Source organism: Harmonia axyridis, chromosome 4 (genome assembly GCF_914767665.1).
Source record: "Harmonia axyridis chromosome 4, icHarAxyr1.1, whole genome shotgun sequence".
Classification (NCBI taxonomy): Eukaryota; Metazoa; Arthropoda; class Insecta; order Coleoptera; family Coccinellidae; genus Harmonia; species Harmonia axyridis.
Window position 1 is genome coordinate 4249640 of NC_059504.1, and position 23056 is coordinate 4272695.

At 32.6% G+C, this 23056-nt stretch overlaps 6 protein-coding genes across 8 annotated transcripts in view; 2 read left to right on the plus strand and 4 right to left on the minus strand.

The window, feature by feature from the left end:
- LOC123678351 (ras-related and estrogen-regulated growth inhibitor-like protein) overlaps positions 1-10273 on the plus strand; it is a 35799-nt gene extending 25526 nt beyond the window's left edge. The window contains exons 4-5 of the mRNA XM_045615339.1: positions 3876-4132; positions 8526-10273. Of these exons, the coding sequence (XP_045471295.1) occupies positions 3876-4132; positions 8526-8843 (575 nt within the window). The 3' untranslated portion in view covers positions 8844-10273. The remainder of the gene's footprint in view (positions 1-3875; positions 4133-8525) is intronic.
- Positions 10274-13694: 3421 nt separating this feature from the next.
- Positions 13695-14852, minus strand: LOC123678314 (probable signal peptidase complex subunit 2). The gene is made up of 5 exons (XM_045615301.1): positions 14687-14852; positions 14540-14605; positions 14348-14481; positions 14138-14290; positions 13695-13996 (listed from the first exon to the last, which is right to left on the minus strand). Exons 1-5 carry the CDS (start codon positions 14729-14731, stop codon positions 13813-13815), a joined length of 582 nt encoding a protein of 193 aa, XP_045471257.1. The 5' UTR covers positions 14732-14852; the 3' UTR covers positions 13695-13812.
- A 105-nt stretch (positions 14853-14957) lies between these two features.
- On the plus strand, positions 14958-22535 carry LOC123678311 (probable phospholipid hydroperoxide glutathione peroxidase). Of its 3 annotated transcripts, XR_006747218.1 has the most exons (3): positions 14958-15065; positions 21496-21605; positions 21683-22535. XR_006747218.1 is itself a non-coding variant. In XM_045615298.1 (2 exons), the coding sequence occupies exon 2, from the start codon at positions 21712-21714 to the stop codon at positions 22219-22221; it is 510 nt and encodes a 169-aa protein (XP_045471254.1). In that variant the 5' UTR covers positions 21496-21605; positions 21683-21711; the 3' UTR covers positions 22222-22535. The 3 variants fall into 3 exon arrangements, 2 of the variants coding, with proteins under 2 accessions (XP_045471254.1, XP_045471255.1); XM_045615298.1 differs by lacking the exon at positions 14958-15065; XM_045615299.1 differs by lacking the exon at positions 14958-15065 and having other exon boundaries at positions 21498-21605; positions 21668-22535.
- LOC123678309 (F-box/LRR-repeat protein 15-like) lies at positions 15103-17573 on the minus strand. The gene is made up of 5 exons (XM_045615296.1): positions 17342-17573; positions 16579-16934; positions 16261-16483; positions 15543-15764; positions 15103-15492 (listed from the first exon to the last, which is right to left on the minus strand). The coding sequence occupies exons 1-5, from the start codon at positions 17510-17512 to the stop codon at positions 15169-15171; spliced, it is 1296 nt and encodes a 431-aa protein (XP_045471252.1). The 5' UTR covers positions 17513-17573; the 3' UTR covers positions 15103-15168.
- LOC123678310 (bifunctional peptidase and (3S)-lysyl hydroxylase JMJD7-like) lies at positions 17934-19644 on the minus strand. Its single transcript, XM_045615297.1, has 5 exons — positions 19384-19644; positions 19148-19319; positions 18732-18896; positions 18515-18678; positions 17934-18366 (listed from the first exon to the last, which is right to left on the minus strand). Exons 1-5 carry the CDS (start codon positions 19451-19453, stop codon positions 17948-17950), a joined length of 990 nt encoding a protein of 329 aa, XP_045471253.1. The 5' UTR covers positions 19454-19644; the 3' UTR covers positions 17934-17947.
- On the minus strand, positions 20349-21326 carry LOC123678315 (probable phospholipid hydroperoxide glutathione peroxidase). The gene has a single exon (XM_045615302.1). The coding sequence runs from the start codon at positions 21061-21063 to the stop codon at positions 20554-20556; it is 510 nt and encodes a 169-aa protein (XP_045471258.1). The 5' UTR covers positions 21064-21326; the 3' UTR covers positions 20349-20553.
- Positions 22536-23056: the final 521 nt, after the last annotated feature.

Sequence of the window (23056 nt, forward strand, 5' to 3'; positions counted from 1 at the left end):
TGATAACTATGAGTCCTTTTAATAAGAATGAAAGTGATGGGGTAAATATAAACTGAACTCAACTCACATACCTAAACATTTAGACAGCATTATTTAAATTATTTTCTTTTGTATAAACTTTGGGAAAGTTTATTATTTTGTGTAGATTCTGGAATCTATGAAAATTTTCCTATCAAATGAGATAAATTTTCAGGTTATAAACATGGGTATGATTCACCATTTTCTGCAGCAGAAAATTTTATATGACCCAACTGCAAAATTTTCTCAATTTTTGAGTTTTAACAATTTCAATGGGTTGTTTGAGCTTTTATCGTTCCATTTTGAACAATTGCATAATTTTCTTGTCAAATGACATAAGTGACAGTTGCCCAAATAGCATGCTGTTCGAAATGAAACTTCTTATTAAATTACCCTATAGAGTATCAGTGAAATTATTCAACAAAATTCGAAAAATAAAGGGTGTTTTTTTTAGAGCTATAGAACTTTAAATTGCAATAAAACAACGATGGATTATTCGATTGACATGAATTTCGCAATTATCCGCAAGATAATCTTGTGGCATTACATTTTGAATATGATTTCTGGCATATGACCGCCACGGCTGGCTCGGATGTAGTCCGATCTGGACGTCCAATTTTCGATGACTTTTTCCAACATTTGTGGCCGTGTATCGGCAATAACACGGCGAATGTTGTCTTCCAAATGGTCAAGGGTTTGTGGCTTATCTGCATAGACCAATGACTTTACATAGCCCCACAGAAAGTAGTCTAGCGGTGTTAACTCACAAGATCTTGGAGGCCAATTCACAGGTCCAAAACGTGAAATTAGGCGGTCACCAAACGTGTCTTTCAATAAATCGATTGTGGCACGAGCTGTGTGACATGTTGCGCCGTCTTGTTGGAATCACAGCTCCTGGACATCATGGTTGTTCAATTCAGGAATGAAAAAAGTTAGTAATCATGGCTCTATACCGATCACCATTGACTGTAACGTTCTGGCCATCATCGTTTTTGAAGAAGTACGGACTAATGATTCCACCAGCCCATAAAGCGCACCAAACAGTCAGTTTTTCTGGATTTAACGGTGTTTCGACATACACTTGAGGATTAGCTTCACTCCAAATGCGGCAGTTTTGTTTGTTGACGTAGCCATTCAACCAGAAGTGCGCTTCATCGCTAAACGCGATACGTATTCCGCACAGAACCATTATTTTCGAAATAAAATTGCACTATTTGCAAGCGTTGTTCAGGCGTGAGTCTATTCATGATGAATTGCCAAACCAAACTGAGAATAAATCACTTGACAGCTGTCAAATCGGTCGCCATCTTGAACAGTCATGCCAACTTAAAGTTATATACCTCGAAAAAAACACCCTTTGTAAACATCTAGACGAAATTATATAGCACTCCATTCGAAATTGGCAACCAGAAAGAAACATTGTTTCGAAAGAAATCACAACATCAAGTTCAGGAAGTTAAACAATCACTCTATCTGCTCATATTTCAAAACAAGCGCCATCATAAAATCATTGTAGAATCGAACAACAGGAAGATGAAGAGCACGAATCATCCACTTCAGAATGCACAAATCAATCAACAGAAGCCTGGTCTATCTCAAGCACAAAATCCTTCGGTCGGAACGAATCGAAAAGACTATTTTTAAATGAGTCTTCTACTCTTCCTCGATACTCTAAAGCAAAGTGGCTCACACAATTAGATTTAAGCAGTCCGAAGTGGGTCAAACTACACCATTAATTACGGATAATAGAAGTGAAAACTGCAAATGTTTCCAAAGACATTGACATATCACTAGAATTTCCGAAATGACTTATCGTCGAGTTTCTGGGTAATTGGTGACTTGATTTCACAACTGGACAAGAAACATTAAGGGTATTGAGGGTACTATTTATCTGACCGAAATAACTGGCATACCGACCCAAATCATTTTTTTATTCGATACTCGAAAATATCACCATACCCGAGTGGGAGTCGCTTTACCTTGAGGACTTTACACTGTGTAGAAACTTCAGCTGTTTCGATATAAATTTTTCTTGAGGCAATCATTCATTTTCTTCAAATGCATTACTTCTCAACTGATAAATTAATACTTTTTTAAATTTATCAAGTTTCTCAGAAGGTTAGGCTAGGTTAGGTTAGATTAGGTTAGGTTAGGTTAGATTAGGTTAGGTTAGCTTGCGGAAAACATCAGCATATTAATGTTTTTCTTCTCTTCTTTCTCAAAAGGTTAAAATCCATTTTTTTCTCCTCAAAATTTTCTGGGTATTCACAAATGAGATTGATAGAACAATTTATTAATTTGTAGATATGGTTGAAGCGTGTATCTTTTCATGATTGAGTGGCATAACTTACTGAAAATAAGTGACATAAGAAAAGTTGCCATTAAAACCATTTATTATATGATTTCTATTAGGAAACCCTATATAAAATTTTCAAGCTGATATTCGGTCTCTATTGACTTCACCTGAAAGAGGAGTGAGTACTTCATATTTTTTCATTATATAAGAATACGTTATCACTAATCCTTCAAAACTAATGTAAATTTATTGCAAAGGAGAATTTAATGAAACAGAAAAACTATACAATAAATAATAATAAATAAATTTCTATTTTCGAAGAAGAATTTCAGATATTTTTTTCGATTTGAACTAACGCAAATACAAATATAACTCGAAACATTCTACAAATAAATCACGGAAAATTAAAAATAAGATTTTTTAAAAGTAGTCGTTAACACAGTTTTCTTAATATCGTTTTGACAATATATAATTCAACAACATGACGATAATAAATCCCTCTTGATTTTAATAGGTTTCTGAATTTATTTTATGTCCACATCATTTCCTTGAGATTCACTTGTAACCTAATCGATTTGACTTTGTTTTTCTGGTTCTTCTGAAAGATAAGTGGTAGTAGCAATTATCTGGTGGTGCTGAATTAGACTAACCAAAAAAGTTGTTTTGTTAATTCCATTTGTATTATAAATATAAATATTTACATCTGATTTAATGCTGCAGTAACATTCTTACATCAAGACATAAAATGGAATGTAATTTTTTTCGGGATCAAATTTGGATAAATTGAAAGGATTAAATGTTTGGAAACCAGATGCCTGAGTCATAATTCCATAGTTTACCTCGATTCTTTGTTCAATTTCAGGACAGGAAATGCCATTCTTCGTTAAAACAATATAACAACTTTGACCCATTTCCACCACATTTATTACCGAAACAATTCATAAAAAGTGATTCACTGAAATCCGTATTCCATTGAGAAAGATGAGCTTCTGAGTTTTAGCCTCAGAAAAGTTGGTTCATTACTTCCATTCCGGGGTAAAGATTGAATTAAAGGGGCAATAAATTCATATTTAAAGTTTGTAGTTTAAGGGAGGAGTTCCTTGAACTCTCAGGTTCATCGTACCTTGAACCATTTGACAAAGTTGGGATAGATACTGAAAAAATTGAGGATACCGTGATCTGAAAACGAAATCAGGATAGATGATGCAACGTCTAGCTGTACAGGATATTGAAGAGACATTTCGCATATCACAAGATAACTTTGTCACGTCCTCGGAATATATATGAGAAGTTGATCTTCAGTGATCACTTTCGAGTGAGAATATGAAATTGAACAGAAGGCTTTTGAACCCGAAGCATACTCTCAACTTCCGTAGAAGAAAAGTACGATGAATGATTCAACATCAATTACTCTAACTTCATTATTTTAGATCATTCAAAATCAAACATTTTATTCAGAAAAATTAAATGAACTTGACGTTGATTTTTTCATATCTTTGAAGTTTAAAAAAAATCTTGAAATCTAAAATTATTTTTATGTTTTTCTATTTTTCAATTACAGATCTTCTCTACAGACAAACTGTAACGATAAACAGCATACCTCTGGAGGTAGAAGTGGTGGATGTTTGTAGCTGTGAACTATCTCTCTTTCCCGAAGAAGCTATATACTGGGCTGATGCGTGTGTCGTTGTTTATGACGTCACATGCAGGGAATCACTAACGCATGCCACTGAACTTCTACAGCGAGTGACTCAACTCAGAAGTCAAATGCCAACTGTTCTTCTAGGGAACAAATGCGAATTGGAACATTTGAGACAAGTAAGTTGAAAGTTACAAGCAAACAAGTATGATTTGATTAACAAAATATCTTCCATTCCCTAAAATTGAATGTTGCTCAAGCAAAAATATTAAAAACGTCACTCAAATTCGTCCTCATAAGCGACTAAAGAATCATACTTATGAGAACCTAAGGAAGTAGTACCATATGATACTTCTCAGCGCTGTCAAGTTAGCCTTGAATCATGAGCTGTGGATTTACACTTTGAACGAATTGATACCTTTTGAGGAGGTAGAGCACCTATTCATCTCTAAAGAATGCTTATCTTGCATGTGGATGTTGGAAGCAACATTTTGAAATGACATTCATAATAATACATATCTTGACCAAATCAAAGTTCTCCCAAGTTCGTTCTATAAATATTCCAAACCTATGTATGTATTTGAGAATGTGCATTCTCATAGAGCAAACAAGTACGATTGAATTTACAGAATATCTTTCATTCGCTCAAATCGTCTAAAGAATCATACTTATGAGAACCTGAGGAAGTAGTACCATATGATACTCTTCAGTGCTGTCAAGTTAGCCTCTAACCATCCGCTGTGGAGTATCTCTTTGACCGAATTAATACCTTTCAAGTAGGTAGATAATTCATCTCTGAGGAATGCCAAACTTGTGGATGTTGGAAGCAAATTTCGAAATGACATTCATAATAATACATATCTTGACCAAATCAGAGGAAACTCTGAAGTTCGTTCTATAAATATTCCAAACCTATGTATAGGAGAATTTGCGAACTAAGTGCATTATTCAAATTCTGTCCGAAACCCTATAACCCAAGTTATTAGGAATTAATTTCAGGTTCATTCACTGTTTGAACTAACCATAAAGCCATATAGGGCCTTCCAAGTAAGGTATAACAGATGGATGGAATTATGCTCCATGATCTCGGAACCTAATCAATCAATAGGAAATTATTAATTACAGAAATAGAACTCTCACCGACCTTGAAGAACTATAAATGATGTGTTTGATCTGGCATGCATACCTATGTGGCAAAAATCGCAATCTATCAAACATCCGGATTGCTATGAATAAACTATTTGAAGTTTCTCAGAATTCCATTGAAGAAATAATCAAGGAGTAATTTCATAACTCATTACGAAAATATTTTTCAAACCGTGATGGCGCCCAAACAATCATTTTTCTTCGTGGAAGAGATTTTTCAAATATCCAGTTCATATTTTGGTTTATTTCTCCAATTGTACGACTAAAAATGAGTCGAGAGTTCTACTGTTTTTTGTGATCGATCATACTCGTGAATTGCCAACTTGCAAATATAACGTTCAAGCACCTACCCACTTTAAAAACTAATTTTGTCCAAACACGTATCCACCGCATGTTCTGAATAAATATCCATTGAACTCACCTCTGGTTATCGAAGCATATCGCCCACTTATCTTTATTTTTTTCTAAGCACTTATAATGCACTACCAAGTCGTGTCTAAAATAGAATAATGAAACACAAAATATGTATCATTCGTCCAAATTTATTGTATTACCTTCGTAGAAGTATACAGGATGTCTCAAATTCGATGCTCACTGAAAGCATTTCGAGAACCAAGGTGTTTTCCAATAAGAATTATACAATTCAAAATTATTATAACAGTGGGTATAATTTGTTGACACTTCTCATGTCATTTGTGTTCAGTAGGCTATGCCACTTAATCATGGGAAGATACACGCTTCAACAACGTTCAGAAATTGTTGAAATCAAAATCAATGTTCATTTATGAATACTTTAGTTTTAAGAAGAATTCATAAACGACAGTATTCATACTTTGAAAACAACAATCATAGGAATATTTTTTTTAGTCAATTCCATACAGTTATAAAGGGTGTTTTTTTTAGAGCTATAGAACATTAAATTACAATAAAACAACGATGGATTATTCGATTGACATGAATTTTATTCATCCGCAAGATAATCTTGTGGCATTACATTTCAAATATGATTTCTGCCAAATGACCGCCACGGCTGGCTCGGATGTAGTCCAATTTGGACGTCCAATTTTCGATGACTTTTTCCAACATTTGTGGCCTTATATCGGCAATAACACGGCGAATGTTGTCTTCCAAATGGTCAAGGGTTTGTGGCTTATCCGCATAGACCAATGACTTTACATAGCCCCACAGAAAGTAGTCTAGCGGTGTTAAATCACAAGATCTTGGAGGCCAATTCACAGGTCCAAAACGTGAAATTAGGCGGTCACCAAACGTGTCTTTTAATAAATCGATTGTGGCACGAGCTGTGTGACATATTGCGCCGTCTTGTTGGAACCACAGCTCCTGGACATCATGGTTGTTCAATTCAGGAATGAAAAAGTTAGTAATCATGGATCTATACCGATCACCATTGACTGTAACGTTCTGTCTAACGATGTCCATCATCGTTTTTGAAGAAGTACGGACCAATGATTCCACCAGCCCATAAAGCGCACCAAACAGTCAGTTTTTCTGGATGTAACGGTGTTTCGACATACACTTGAGGATTAGCTTCACTCCAAATGTGGCAGTTTTGTTTGTTGACGTAGCCATTCAACCAGAAGTGCGCTTCATCGCTAATGGATGTAGTGCGCGATACGTATTCCACACAGAACCATTATTTTCGAAATAAAATTGCACTATTTACAAGCGTTGTTCAGGCGTGAGTCTATTCATGATGAATTGCCAAACCAAACTGAGAATAAATCACTTGACAGCTGTTAAATCGGTCGCCATCTTGAACAGTAATGCCAACTTAAAGTTATATACCTCGAAAAAAAACACCCATTACAATAGAAAAAATAGACCAAAATGCAACAATACAACCCTCTATAATCGAAGTTACCTTTCATATGCCCATTCAGTTTGAATTTGGAGATTGAGGCGTTAATAGAGTCGTTAACGTTAACCGAAAAAATAATCATCACCGGAAATGACCCGAAACGAGCGTAAAATTTACTGCACATAAAAACTTCGGTTGATGAGGAGGCCAATGACCTTTTCCTACGATTCCATTCTGTTCGCAAGGGTCATTTTCACGTCAGCAGGAAATTTCCTTCTTGCGGCTCTGCTGCCTGAGGTTCCATCTCGTACAGAAAAGGAGTTTCCGGGTTCACGATTCAGTCAGGAAGTGATCGAATGGGTGAATATCGGCTGACGGCTTCGTTATTTCCACTGAAACAAACTTCCTTCAATGTCGGTTCGAATTGGATACGTTCCATAGGGCCCCAATTACCCACCTGGTAGTGGAATTAATTGATTCCAGATATCGTTAATGGAAGGCCTTTGCTCCGATCGTTTTTCGGTTTTTTCTTCATTCCGTTTGAAATAATGGAGTAATCACTCTGGAAAAATAGTCATAAAGCGTGTTTTTTTTCGAGGTATATAACTTTAAGTTGGCATTACTGTTCAAGATGGCGACCGATTCAACAGCTGTCAAGTGATTTATTCTCAGTTTGGTTTGGCAATTCATCATGAATAGACTCACGCCTGAACTACGCTTGCAAATATTGCAATTTCATTTCGAAAATAATGGTTCTGTGCGGAATACGTATCGCGCACTACGTCCGTTTTATTTTGTTTAGCGATGAAGCGCACTTCTGGTTGAATGGCTACGTCAACAAACCAAACTGCCGCATTTAGAGTGAAGCTAATCCTCAAGTGTTTGTCGAAACACCGTTACATCCAGAAAAACTGACTGTTTGGTGCGCTTTATGGGCTGGTGGAATCATTGGTCCGTACTTCTTCAAAAACGATGATGGCCAGAACGTTACAGTCAATGGTGATCGGTATAGAGTCATGATTACTAACATTCATTCCTGAATTGGACAACCATGATGTCCAGGAGCTGTGATTCCAACAAGACGTCACAACATGTCACACAGCTCGTGCCACAATCGATTTATTGAAAGACACGTTTGGTGACCGCCTAATTTCACGTTTTGGACCTATGAATTGGCCTCCAAGATCTTGTGATTTAACACCGCTAGACTACTTTCTATGGGGCTATGTAAAGTCATTGGTCTATGCGGATAAGCCACAAACCCTTGACCATTTGGAAGACAACATTCCTTGCTACTCCTTGCTACACTATATATGTTTTACCAAAAAAAATTTGAAATTTAAACAGCTCCTTCTGGGTGGTGTTGCAGTCTTTCTGTCAGTTAGTAGTAGTCAAAAAATATTCCGCACTCATTTGGTAACACCCTATATGATAGAAAGAAGGATGAAGTCGGCTAAAGAGGGCATAACGCTTTTTCCTTAAGTGACGATTTAATTTCATTCCTCCCACATCCCAACTAGCCTTGAGTGAATTCTTTCCAAGAATTCTTTTTAATGATGAATCAATGTTTTTTTATCGCAACTAAATTTTTTTCTCTTTTGTTTCAGGTCGAAGAGGTGGAAGGCCGAACAATAGCCATCCAAAACAAATGCCAGTTTCACGAAGTGTCAGTCGCCGAAAACTCCAAAGCCATCTACACAGCTATCGACACCATCCTCAACGAGTGCCGGTCTGTGCAGTCAACTCAAAAAACGAGAAAATTCTCAGTGTCTAAAATGATAGGGACGCTTATAGGAAGTACGAACGGCAAGATATCTCCCAACACAAATCAAGGAGGCACAGTCGTCGTCTGTCATAAATCCGACCTCTACAAATCTAGAATCCTAAGAAGGAGGCAGAACTTTACAGCTACAGCTTCACTCTGACTATCGCAGGGGCAGGACAGTACTGCTCGATAATTTTTCACCAAGAATTGGGATGCTGTTGACAGTGTCGTATCGTGGGAATTATTGGTCTTTTCAGTTTTATGGAAAGTTCGCAGCTGGAGTTTCCTCTTTTGAGCTCAATAAAAAAATAATATTATTACAGACAAATTTGTCTTGTTAATAATGTGAACGTTTTTTATATTTGATTTTCGAATAACTTTGTAAAGGTTTTCCGATAGAATGATACAATTTCAGATGGTCATATTGGTAACACTGTGTGTTATTTTTTGACATTTCTTATGTCATTTATGTTTAGTAGGTTATGTCATTCGATCGTGGAAAGATCTACTATTCAACATTCAGCCATTCATGAATTATTTCACTATTCATCATATTGACATAAAAATGCCAAAAATTATTACACAGTGTTGCCACTATACCCATTTTGAATTGTATAATTTCTATTGATAAACCTATATTATCCTTTTTCAGAGGATATTCTTCTAAGGTATAATACCAAAAAATAATTTGTTAGATAGAAAAACTTAGTGTTGATGAATGTTTTCAAAAATCAAAGGAATATTTCTAATAGCCTCAAATTGTTATGAGAAGTGTTCCAACATATATCATTAGTTGATATAAAAAATCACTTGGCTTCTGTTGATCGGGAACTAAGGGATTTTTAAAATTTTACGTGAATATCAAAATTATTCTTCAGAATTTGCCTTCTTTAATATAATTATTCAATTTTTGAGTAAAATCAAGAGAATTTTTTCCAAAGCACACAGAATCTGAAGAATAAATCTTAGATGAAAAGATTGCCAAATGATAATATTCATATCTATCATTTATAGTTTCCATATATCAGTTTCTAGAATTTAAATTTCGTCGTAGAAATCCAATCGATGCTTCAAATAATTTCACAATTCTTATTAGTTGACTCTAGTACTAAACTAAGAGGACTACCAAAAACTTTGAGTTTCTGAAGGAAAAATACCAGGCCAAGGATAACTAACCTTTTTTTTTACAAAATTTATTTTACAATACCTCCAGAACAATAACAGTTTTGAGAACAATAAAGATATTCTCTCCATCTAGGGTCTAAGCCATAATTCAGATTACTTAAGTATGACGTCACATCATATTTTAATTGATGTAATAAATTGTGATATTATTCTACAGATGATAGTGAGGCAGAAAAAAATTTCGAAATTTCAAAAATTTTTTAAGTAAATCAAGGATAGATGCCAAAAATGTGTATATAGTAGTATTTATGTGTAGGTTTGCTACTCAGACTGTGATAATAGATTAATTAAATGATTTTGTAAATTTGGAAATTATATGACTTATTGTCATTAGTTTTATAAATTATTTGATTTGATGCAATTCTTATGATTCAATTGTATGAAATATATTTGTATTTATTGAAACCTGTTATTTTTTATATACCTACCATGCGAAACACCTCTATAATTTCAAGCACAAAAATATTAGTAATAAAGTCCTTTTTAATTGAAAGGATATTCATTCAAGAAGATAATTTAGAATATAATTCAAATTAATGAAAACTGAAATGTATCCATTTTCAGAAAAAAAAATACCAGTGATTAAATTGGGACCATACCTAGTAGTGAAAAAGCCAAAAAGCAGTTGAATTTTTTTTTCACATACCAGCCAGACACCGCTTAACAGAATTGTGTTCTTTCAAAAGTTGTAGATTTTATTCAATATTGAATGATGTTATTACAACTATAATTTTAAAAAAAGTTCTGGAAATTACCCCCCAGTTATTCGAGAATAAAGCACTGAAATTTAATGAACAAATAACTTTTATTCTCTAGATAGAAAAAAAAAAGGAAAACATTTTAAGAAATTATCCGAAAATTATTTTCATGGCACCAGTACCTTCGCCATTTTGAAATGTCGCAAAATTTCAGGTACCTACCGTCATCAAAACCATAAAAAATTTAGACAGATATAAAAAAAAGACCCGATATTTTATTATTATTTTATTTAGTAACAACAAATCTAATCGAATTGAAATTTCATTTGTACCTCAGAGTAATAAACATGGATAGAGGGAGCATATGTCATTTTCAGTAAGCAAATTTTGTTACCAACATGAACTATCAAATTTGGCATGAAGCGCGCGGAAATGAATACATATCAGTGATACGATATTTCACTCAATTCGCGAGTTTCTCCACAAAGAACGCACTTCTTATGTCCCATAGTGAAAATGTCTTAATGACATTTCTTCAGACAAGACAGGGTATGCTTTCTACCAAATACGATTTCCATTAATCGATTGGGTACTAGGCACATCCAACTCACACAATATGTCACTCAACTTCTTGCCAAAAAGACACCTAAAGTCAATAACCTATTATTTTTATCTAAAGTTCGCTCACATGTACCTCAAATGCGAATGTGTAAAAAAGTAGACATAAATACAAAAACGCTTTCTTCGTCCTAATGCATCCCACAGAATTCTACTGACAGAATACAAATTGAAGGAACCCAAGAGAACGATATTGAATTCATAATAAAATAATTAACTTTTATCGAGTTTCGCAGAATCCAATATTTCAATAAAAAAAAAGAGAGCTTTGCCCTCAAATGCAGCAAGATATTTCTGTTCTGATATCAGAAAATTATTTTTCTTGGATGTGAGAGGTGCTGCAAGTTCATGTTATTCTGAACTCCTCTTCTGTTTCTTCAATAGGTTCACCGCACTTGTATGATTTGTGGACATCTACTAGATTTTTTCAATTGATTGTATGTGACAATGAACTCGAAGTTTTTTTCTGTTAATCAGTTCATTCTTTAATCTTTTCAATGTGGAGACTGGAAAAGTACCGATTCTGTTAAAATAATTATTCAATGTAGATCTGAAAAAGTACTTGAATTATATTGATGTAAGCTCTATTAAGTTTTTGTACAGGGTGTACCGAATTCGATGCTAAATGTAAACATCTCGAGAACTATAAGACTTAGAAAAATAATCTTCGAGGACCTCCGATCTCCTTTTTGAAAATAATAAGGTATTTGCAATTAAGAATGCAGTTCATAGATAATTAATTTCTATAATCTGATATGAGTATCATATAAACAAAAAAAAAACTAATAAAGTTTTAAAATTTTTCTATTTTCTCGGAGAAATTAGAAACATTTAAAAATTTGTTAGTTTTTTTTTTTTTTATTTATTCATATCAGATTATAGAAATTAATTACCATTTAAAATTATAAATTAAATAGTCTTTCGTAGAATGGTTAGGTTTATATCCAAAACAGTGCAGTTCTAAACAGAGATGCGCAGCCTACGACGCCATCTCTCGGGCTAACAAACAGTCACTATACATAGGTATGATTTAAAAAACGAATTATTCCCAAATAGGTATATTTAAAATGAGTGAATTAATTGTTGATACTTTGAAAGTATCAATACAATAAAAAGTAATTATCTATGAATTGAGATGGGTTATGGCTAGGTAAATCATAAAAGTTTATAGGTGGAGTCATTTAGAACATTCTTCCATATCTGCATGTGCCATGAGATCTCCTACAGTTTTTTCCAAGTCATCTATTCTCTTCCCCATCTCTTCTATTCGAGACAATATTTGATCTGATGTTGTCTCAAGTTTGCCTTGGATCGTTTGTAGCAGCTTTTGTACCTGAGATTTATGAGAATTCAAACAGTAGTATCACTTAATTCGTGATTGAATTGAATATAGATATTGTTTTTTCAGGTATTGTTTAAATCCAAAAAATTAGCAACAAATCAGCATTCTTTATAAATTTTAGTAACAATATATTATTGATGAAATATAAAAAATGGAAATCATATAGGTACTTATTAATAATAAAATTTTAAGACTAAACTCACGTATTGGGGTACCTCTTGCACATTTTTGGGATCACTCAATGATGAATGGGTCTCAATTTCAAGCATATTTAACGTTAGTTTTCTAAAAGTATACCAAGATCTAAGTGGATTGTGAAGAATACCAAAAAAGGCATCATAGCAACCTGAATAATAAAAATGTTTGATCGAAAATCGTAACACCCTACTCCTGACACGAATATTTTTCGCCAATAGTGCCAATATAAAAAAATTAAAGCTGAAAAAATTTTGTGATAATTTCTTTATAGCCAAGTTTTTCATTGAAATTTTCGGTTTTCATTTCAAATCACCAGACAAAAATTTGAAAAAGCAATTCCGAAAATTTTTGAGTTATCAAATTTCTTTTTTCCAAAAATAGAATCAATAATCTGAAATGATTTTTATTCAAATATTTCAAATTTTACCTATCAGGAGAATTCCATCAAACTGAAATTTAGGTTTACACCTTTAAAATACAAAATATTAGAATTCTTAGCTACCAATAAAACTCTTTCTTTATTTCATGTAAAATTCAATCAATCATTTCAAGATTTCTTTTGAATTGAAGAGGGAAGAGAGAATGATGAAACTTCGTAACAGTACCACATATTGTTGTGTTATCAGTTGTTTTCAACTTATGTTTTACTAAAAACCAATCAACAATTGAATTTCTCCTAATAATGATTACCCTCAATTACTGTTAATGTTAAGAGAATCAATCCCATAAAATGCTTAGAAAAAACCATACATAAAAAGCACTTCAATAAAGTTACTTTTTTGAACCATCTGGAATGACTCTAGATGGCCTAATATGATATTTTGTAATTCAAGAAATGTAGGATTGAAATATGCAACATTACGAAGCAAACAATTGTGTAACACAGTAGAAAAATATCATGTACTTAGTTAAAATCATTTTAAGGGCAGGGATGTTTTTGAGATGTTGACATGGTAATTAATACAAAGTATCTTGAGAAAGTTCCTTCAAAATATTGAAATAAAACATTGGTATAGTGAAGTATTACAAAATTCCACAGTAATTTCAAAGAAAAATAAAACGTAAATCATAAATAACAAATATATTTTTTATTTATCTTTACGGTCATGTAAAAGCGAATTATGTAGTTTAGAAACTTCTGCATCTACCAACTCAGGCACCACAAATCCCTGCTCATTAATAAAATTTGCTACACTTTTTTTGGATGACGTTTCATTCAGTTTTCCATTTGAATCTCTACAGCTCAATTTCAAATGATAAATATCATCATACCTGAAAATCAATAATATATAACTTTTCGATGTAACAAAACTTAACCAAAGTTTCTTCAAATTTAAATGTTCTAAAAGAAATTGTGATAACAATATCAATAGATGTAGGGCTTTATAAATCAATATATAATTTTCAACCTACTTTTTCAAATAAGAACTTGCTTCCCAGATTATGTCCTTTTTAGAGTTCTTTTGTATACATACAGCAAATATACCTTTTTCTTTATATGTTGTATACAATGTTAATACACCCATCATGAAGAAGTACATTGTGACAGAAAATATAAGGATAGGCCTATAAAAAAATTTTTCATCAATTTATCCTGATATTTTAAAAAGTAGGTTCACCTACTTTGATTCAGGAAATGGATACAAATAATCCCAAACTAATGCAAACATTGCAACTCCTACCGCTATACCACAAATTAACAATCTTCCATCCATAAGAGCAAAATTTTCAACATAGTTATATTTTTTAGTTAGAACCTAAAAAAAATTTGTTCATATAACAACAACCCCATCAATTTCCTTAATCCATTGATACCTCTTTAACTGCATCATCTAGAGAATTTTTTACAGCAGATCCATCCCATTTGTTGATTTTCGTCGGCTAAATAAAAAGGTTAGATTATAAGAATTTGCAGATTAACATATGTTGAAAAAACATATCCAAATAATTGATTCAGCTCACCTTGGGAACGCTATCATCTTTATCTTTAGAATCCTGGTTAGTCATTTTTCTCTTAAATTCGAGTGAATATAATTTCTTAATTTATATTAGTTCAGTAGGATTTGTTTGGAATCAAATACAAATGAGTGTCAACACTGTCAACGAATCAACAAGACACGTATGACAGACACAACCAACCACAAGATCGCCACGTAAAATTATTCAATAGGATAATATTCTATGTCACATTACGCAGATTTTTACTTTGAAAAAAGAATTTTCATTTTATCCAAATTCCTAAGTTATTTCAATATCATTTCAACACGACATTGTTTTATAGAATGAGGGACTAACTTTTATCTTAATTTATATATTTTTCATGTGCCATAAGTTTCTAAAGGTTGGTACCATATCATTTTAACGTTATGTTACATAACTTTGTTTCAAAAAATACTTTATTTGTATATTAAGTTGCACACATTTCTTTATGAAACAGCAGTCTATCACTGGTGGATCCTATAATATTCGAAACTTTTTTTGAATTGCGAATGACACAGTCGTACATCAATATTTCTACTATTTTGTCTCAAATCCTCTTCCAATTTTTTCAAATTGTCTCCATGATCTATGAATATTGTATGAACCGATGTTTGAATAGGTAACCAACTATCAATAGATAGCTTCAAACAAAATGCTATATTCAATATTGCCAATTCTTTACATTTCTTTAAAGGCGATACGTCAGTTATATTTTTGCAGTTTTTCAAAATCAATTTTTTCAATTTGGGACAACTCTCAGCAATTGCCTTAACAGCATTGTCTTTTATCTGAAAAAGAGTTTTCGTTGAAAATTTTACAAAGCTATTACCTAGCATACCTTCCAACACCCTGTGAAATCAATCACTTCCAAATTGCTCATTTCAGTTCTTCCATCCAAAAAAACAACTTCCACATCTTCATCTCTTATTTGATTACCAAAGGTCAACTTTAATGTTTTCAAGTGAGTCAAATACTGCCAAATAACAGAAAAAGTTTTCCCAGTCAAGTTATAAGCTCGATGGAACCCCAAATGTTCTAACTGATGGCAAAGAAATATTCTCTGCAAAGGACAAGATGAAGATTTTAACAATTTTCAAAATGTACACATCTCTCGTTGCCCCAAGCATATTCCGCAAAATATAGTCAATGACATATTAGAAGGCTACAACTAGAAGGAATAATTATTTTATTCGAGAGAATTTACATCCGGTAAACAGTTTGGCCACGTATCATAGCTGTTAGATGTTACTAAAACAGGAAATGTGAAATGTTTTGAAAATTTAAAAAAGTTTCAACACTTCTATGAGTTCACAATTGGAAAATCTAATCTATCTATCTAATAAAATGTAGATAGCGCGTAGAGAAAGAGAGAGGAATGACTCCAACACAGGAGTGAGATACATGATGTTCAATCATTATCATTGGTTGAAATTTAAACTTCTGATTCTCTTCTTCATGGTCACGTGGTAGGAATCTCAACCTTTCTCTCTTTGATGTTGGAGTCAAATGCTCATAGCACGATATAAGTATTATTAAATCATTGAATGCACACTCACCTGAAAGCATTGGTCAGTTAATGTGGCCCCATCAATGTAGAAACCTTTCAGGTTTTTCGACATATTTGATACAATGAAATTGCAATCTTCATCTGTCAATTGTTTACTTGTTGAATCTGATTTTATGAAAGATACATAAAATTCTTCCAAATTTCGACAATTCAGTGAAATATCGATCATATCTTTGGTAGTAAGGTTTCCATTATCACTCAAATTCAAGATTCTTCAAAAAATAAAATCAGGAAATAATTTCAACAGTGATATCATTTAGATATCTTATGGGTAACATGTGACAGGCAAATATGAATCACATCTCACCTCAAATTAGGAAGTCTAGGTAATTCTTCAAAGATAGAGTTATCTCTAAAAGTTGTGCCTTTCAAGTCTAACATTTCGAGTTGCTTGCATTTCCTAAGAACAGCTCTCATGGTTTGCGCACTTAGATTATTACAATATCTTATGATAAGATATTTCAAATTCGGTAAGCACCGATAAACTTGTCTTAGAAGAGCTGATGCTTCTATGACGTCCTTAATATAAACTTTTTCTAACTGACCGAACATCCAGATTTTTTGTAAAGCCATATTGACGCTATCAGTTGTTCGGAGTTTCTGAATTTTAAGATTTTTCCATAATGAAGGATTTAGGGCACCTTGTTTCCATCTTTGGCAAACCTTAAAAACATTTGGGGCGATTGAATAAAGATTTCATAGAAAATTAGTATGTTGTAGTGACCCTGTCTGCCCGAGAGGTGGCGTTATGGGCGACGCGCCACACTCTAGTGCGGCCCCAGCGGGTTTATGAGAGACATAAAACTGTATGTTTATCTGAGCAATATCCAGTAATGATACAATGATTATGTCCAGTAATATATTCTCGATATCAAATTAACAAATCATAGAAGCAATAAATTTTCCTACTCTCACTATTTTGTTCTAGGTTCTAGGGTCATAAAAAGGCTCATGAAAAAATATAGGTCTTATTAAACAACATTAGTTAGATAAAAATGTGGTGGTAAAGGTTTCTGCGGCCATCGTTTAATATTACTTCTGTTTTGGATTCATACAACTGAAATTATTACCTGCTGAACTGTATGCAAATCCTTCTCCTTTAAATGAGAAAATATCTTTAAAAGGATATGCTGTGGTAATCTATTGAATCCTCCTACAGTTTTCTCGAATTCATTACCAAATAAGGATGAGACAGAAGAGTTTAAAGACTGTGAGTACGGAAGGTAGTTTGTCTGATTCATATTTCTTGAAAATGTCAGGAATTCCTAATGTCATTTATATGTTTTTTTGATTTTCAATGTGTCATGTGTCCTTTCATCAAAAAAAATATGCAAATACGTTGGAGTAAAGCTATTGTAATTTAATTCTTAAGATTGTGATTCCGTAGGTGTGTACCAATTTTTTTTTCGTTATTGCATTTTGTTTTTAGCTCCCAATTTATTGTATTTTCTCAGCAGAATTACACCGCTTGAGATATAAAACCAACCACTCCCCTATAATAGTGTAGGGATGTATAAGGCAGGGATCATTGATTAGACATGCTGAATATCTCTTCAGTAGTACAGGATAAACTATAGCAATTCCCTGAGAGAGAGAGAGAGTACCAAATATAGCTATATATAAATGCTAATATTTGACCAGTTGATTCAATGAAAACTTGTGTATAAAAGGAATATTTAATCAGACAGTTTTTCCAACATTTTATAGTAACAATATTTTATATCAAATTCCATGTCATACCAAAAATTAACAGCTATACAACCATGGCTTTGCCTAACATGATGAAACCATAAACTTGGAAGATAAAGCATATCTCCTTTCTCCAGATGGACCTTATATATCCTCGCTTTTTCAAATTGTGGATATTTGTCTATACTTTTTTCATCTAATGGATCAACTGCTATCCATTTGATAGATGCTTGAACATTATTTTCAAGTTCTCTGGTTATTTTATAGCTACACGGATTGACGTTTTCATATTTAGCAACATCAAATTCTTCATAAGGAACATATGGTAAATCTGTTGGTGAGATCAGAATGAAGTCTTTGGACCCATCAATCACACAATATAAATTCTCATATGGATCTTTGTGCACTAAAAAAGAAACATACCTATTTACCTAATATTCTATTAACTGTTCTAGAAATGTACCAAAGCATGCACCACTTCCCTGTGCCAACAGTACCCAATGAAGTCTTTAGTTATCCCTCTGTATGAGTGTGCCCTTTACAATTCAACTTACTACTTGTTATAGCTCTTTGATCTCCCATCCAAAAATTTATATTCTCTGGTTCCGTACCAAAAGCTTTTGATGCCCAGCTGTATCCTTCTCCAATGTCATCAGAAAGTTCAGGAAAATCATTCAGATTGGAATTTTGCTTTTGAATGTAACAAACATAATTTTCTCTGAAATCAAAATGATGCATCAGTGGATCTCTAAGCACATCATAAGTACTAACTGTGGGTTAACTATATTATCTAAAAATTCACCCATTTTCATAGCTTTTTCTTCAGGAAGTATAAAGTATTTGGTCGTTTCTCCATTGTATGATGATTCAGCAATTCCATCAGCATAACCATTTGGTGTTATTGCTACGGTCACCTCTTTATTAGATATAATGCTTCTGAAAAATATATTTACAGATGAACTAAATGCACAGTATTAAAAAAACCTATTTTGTTGATATTTTAGAAACACCCAGAAATACACTCGAACAAAAGCTAATTCTACTCTTTAATTTCATTCTAATGAATCAGTTGCAAAATTTATCAACTCATTTTGAGATAATTGTCGTACTTCATTCATTATTAGAGATACAGCTATTAACATTTGTTTAGAGTCAAAAGATTATAAGGTTCATAGCATTAATTTTACCTAAAATACTCGATACTCCATTTTCCGTATGCAGGACAGTCTATACAACCATTCTTTATGACCAATGGTTTATTTTTTGATACATAATCTTTATAAAACTCAAAATACCAATCTGATTGTAAAGTATCTTCTCTGTCAACCTGTGATATCGTACTAGGAACATGTAGCAGATCTGGAGAATATTAAAAATTTTGTTGATGACATAAAATATAGAATTATCGAGTTTAAATATTCACCTGCAGTTTCTTCATATAAAACAGACAGAGCACTAATAATTTTCTCTTGATTATCTTGTAATCGGCTCATAATGGCTTCTACGGCTTATAATGAATTGCATAAAAAGATATCAGATCTTAATAACTCAATAAAAGTTTAACATTTACTTGCAATAATCATGTAAATTATTGAGATGAAGACTTTAATAAATTAATAATATAACCTCAAAATCCAACGCTGACAGCTGATAGCATAGCGGTCATATAATTTACTAATTTTTAGGCCTACCGTGTAAATCTGAAATAATCGATTTATTGATTGTTGACAGCATGGAAATATATGGTGTCGGGGAAAAACAGATGTTCCACTACTAATAGTACTAATATTGAAACCGGATTTGCATAAATTAGGAAATCTGATTAAAAAGTAAAACACTTCATTTCCGTTTATATTTATTGATTACAGAACAATTGCTTCGTCAAATTAGATTTTGATTTCTTCATGTAATTTGACGAAACAATTGTTGTGTTATCCATAAATATAGGCGCAAATAATTAAGTTTTTTACTTTTTGATCATATTAAGATAAATGTCCGTCAAGTAGAGACCGAAACAATCAACAATTTAGATGAATGATTTAATTGAATGCTCTTCAAGACTGATCTCGGTCACCTCTGGGGAGTTTTGTATATACGTATATGTATAGATAGCAGTATGAAATGAGTCAAACTTACTTTCAGTAATTTAAAAACTTAATGATTTGAAACACCATGTAGATGTTTATCCATCTTATTCAACTTCCTCCTCATTAAATTCATTCTTTAATCTCTATAATTGTTTCCAATTTCTTTTTTGGTCAGGAAAATTCTTCAATTTCTAATGCATTCATTTACAAAAATAAAGCATTTTTCTGATCTGCACTTGTTCCCTTCTCCTTACACTTATTAGATTTATCTGTTTATAATGATAATAATGTTTATTCGAAATAAACATAAATAAATTTATTAATTTAAATAATCTACATCAATTGTACATAGCACGGACATCAATAAAAAAACTATCATTTGTATTTAAAAGGTTGCTTGTAACATAATTATGCAATATTTTGAAATTCAAAATTGTTTATACATATAATTCAAAAAACTTGCAATATCTTTAAAATGTATATGTATATACCTATATAAGAAATGTTTACCAATATTTTTCAAGAGTTTTTACTAGAGATTTAGGGCTAACATTTGGCCCCTGTCTATCTACTGGTTGACCATTCTTGTCAATAATGAATTTAGTGAAATTCCATTTGATAGCGTCCAACAAAAATCCTCCTTGTTTTTGCTTCAAATATTTGAAGAGAGGATGAGCATCGTTCCCATTCACATCTACTTTTTCAAAGAGATCAAATTTAACATTGGACTTCTTGGTAAACTGACAAATCTGTTCACCATCACCAGGTTCTTGTCCTCCAAATTGATTACAAGGGAAAGCAAGTATCTTCAATCCTTTGGTTTCACCATATTCTTCAAATAGTTCGTTCAACTCAGTGTAATGATTACCAGCATATCCACATTTTGAAGCCACATTCACAATGATCAATACGTGTCCCTTATATTTTTCCAAGGAAACGGTTTGGCCCTTGATATCATTCACCGTAAAGTCATAAACTGATTTTGCTTCTTTCCAATTTGAATTCAATTCCGACATTTCTTTATCAGCTCTGGTTCCTCTCAATTACAAATACTTATCAACAATAACAACGTATGAATGGACTATAAATAGGACTTCTGAATCTACTGTAAACAATGCACCAGCAGGATCACTCTAAAATTAGAATAGATGATGGTGTAACCAGGAGTTTTTATGTATTTCATTAGAAGGTCGAAAACATGTTTTCCTTGAGTCATATCATGCTATTCATGCCCTAATAGTTTCGGCTGTCATTATAAAATAGGCGTCCCTGATCTAACGCTATCGGCTATCTAGATAGCGTATCTAGGACTCAATCTGTGGTAGAAATATTGATGTGCCAACTCATTCTTGAGAAAATTTTAGATGAAACAGGGAAGAAAGCACCAGCCTCCTTGAATTTTAAGGACAGTCGTAATCATAACTAAATAAACCTGCCTATAATTTTAGGTACAAGGTACAACAACCATAACCTTGACCTTGAAGCTATTTTATCTCAAAACATCAAATTCAAGTACGCAGTTGACATTTGTACGGAAAATTTCTCAATTACAAGAATTGTAAGAATCGTCAATTATGAATGATACATTCAAACTAACGATTACATTATCCTTTTTCATAGTTGCTGTATTTTTAGGCTATATATCATCAGGAACTAACAACGAAATGGCGGAATCAACTTTAAATTGGAAAGAAGCAAAATCAATTTATGAATTCACTGTGAATGATATCAATGGTCAACCAGTTTCCTTAGAAAAATATAAGGGACATGTACTAATCATAGTCAATGTTGCATCAAAATGTGGATATACAAATAATCATTATACTGAATTGAACGAACTTTATGACGAATATGCAGAAACCAAAGGATTGAAGATCCTTGCTTTTCCTTGCAATCAATTTGGAGGACAAGAACCCGGTGATGCTAACGAGATTTGTGAGTTTACTAAAAAGAGAAATGTTAAATTTGATCTCTTTGAAAAAGTAAATGTGAATGGAAATGATGCTCACCCTCTCTTCAAATATTTAAAACAAAAACAGGGTGGGTTTTTATTGGATGCTATCAAATGGAATTTCACTAAATTCATCATTGACAAAAATGGTCAACCAGTTGATAGACAAGGGCCCAATGTGAGCCCCAAATCTCTAATAAAAACTCTTGAAAAATATTGGTAATAATTTCTTATGTATAAGTGAGAATGGCTTTGTCATTATAAGAATAAGATAATTTTGCGATATTAAGGTATGTAATTTCATGTTTTATATATGATTAAAGTTGAAAGACTGAAAAATTTATATTGGTGTTGATTCCATTGAAAAATTGTAATTCTCACATATGTGTAGGATTGGGACTGAAGTTCAAAAAAATAAGATATTGAGGTACATAATATGTAACATAATTTCAACTTTTTTAATCTTTTTTCAATGTTTTATAAATAATATTTATGGTGATATTGGCTTTTGAAATAATAAATGGTGAATATTTAAAAGTGTTTTCTTTTGATGACAAAACAATCAAGCTCAAGTGAATATCAACATAGACACATGAAAAAGGCGTTTCAGCTAGTTAGGGCTTTGGAAGATCAAAAAACATCGCTTTTGAATTGATAACATTAGTACCTCAAAAAACTTAGGATATTGCCGACCCTCCTGTAGATGACGTTATATTTCCATCATATCATAAACCTATGATATCAAGATCGTACTGCACCAAACAACTTTGGATTTTGTCAAATTTTCAAGTGAAAAATAGTTATGTTAGTCACAATATGAAATGTTTTTTGTGTAACGTAATTTATTTAAAAAATGAAAAGTATAGTTTGGAACATAGAGAGAGTCTATGGTTGGAGCAACAGGGCCCTAATCTATGGCTATTTCCATAGATATTTGATCAATTCTTTATGTGACGAAAGAAAGGGAAGTTTCTTCAATCTCAACTTTGCGTCTCAAAAAAATGTTTGAAATAAAATCTATCCGTGGATTTCTAGATATCTTACACTGAATACATGGA

Bases quoted from the DNA above. Each gene is read 5' to 3' on its own strand.
- LOC123678314 (XM_045615301.1), bottom strand. From the start codon at position 14,731: ATGACTAACCAGGATTCTAAAGATAAAGATGATAGCGTTCCCAAG. The intron at 14,606-14,686 runs GTGAGCTGAATC...CTTTTTATTTAG, and splicing joins AAGATGATAGCGTTCCCAAG to CCGACGAAAATCAACAAATG. The intron at 14,291-14,347 runs GTAGGTGAACCT...ATTTTTTTATAG, and splicing joins TATCCATTTCCTGAATCAAA to GCCTATCCTTATATTTTCTG.
- LOC123678309 (XM_045615296.1), bottom strand. From the start codon at position 17,512: ATGAATCAGACAAACTACCTTCCGTACTCACAGTCTTTAAACTCTTCT. The intron at 16,484-16,578 runs GTGAGATGTGAT...TATTTTTTGAAG, and splicing joins CCTAGACTTCCTAATTTGAG to AATCTTGAATTTGAGTGATA. The intron at 15,493-15,542 runs GTATGCTAGGTA...ACTCTTTTTCAG, and splicing joins ATTTCACAGGGTGTTGGAAG to ATAAAAGACAATGCTGTTAA.
- LOC123678310 (XM_045615297.1), bottom strand. From the start codon at position 19,453: ATGAGCCGATTACAAGATAATCAAGAGAAAATTATTAGTGCTCTGTCT. The intron at 18,897-19,147 runs GTAAAATTAATG...TATATTTTTCAG, and splicing joins TGGAGTATCGAGTATTTTAG to AAGCATTATATCTAATAAAG. The intron at 18,367-18,514 runs GTAAGTTGAATT...TTTCTTTTTTAG, and splicing joins TCAAAGAGCTATAACAAGTA to TGCACAAAGATCCATATGAG.
- LOC123678315 (XM_045615302.1), bottom strand. From the start codon at position 21,063: ATGTCGGAATTGAATTCAAATTGGAAAGAAGCAAAATCAGTTTATGAC.
- LOC123678311 (XM_045615298.1), top strand. From the start codon at position 21,712: ATGGCGGAATCAACTTTAAATTGGAAAGAAGCAAAATCAATTTATGAA.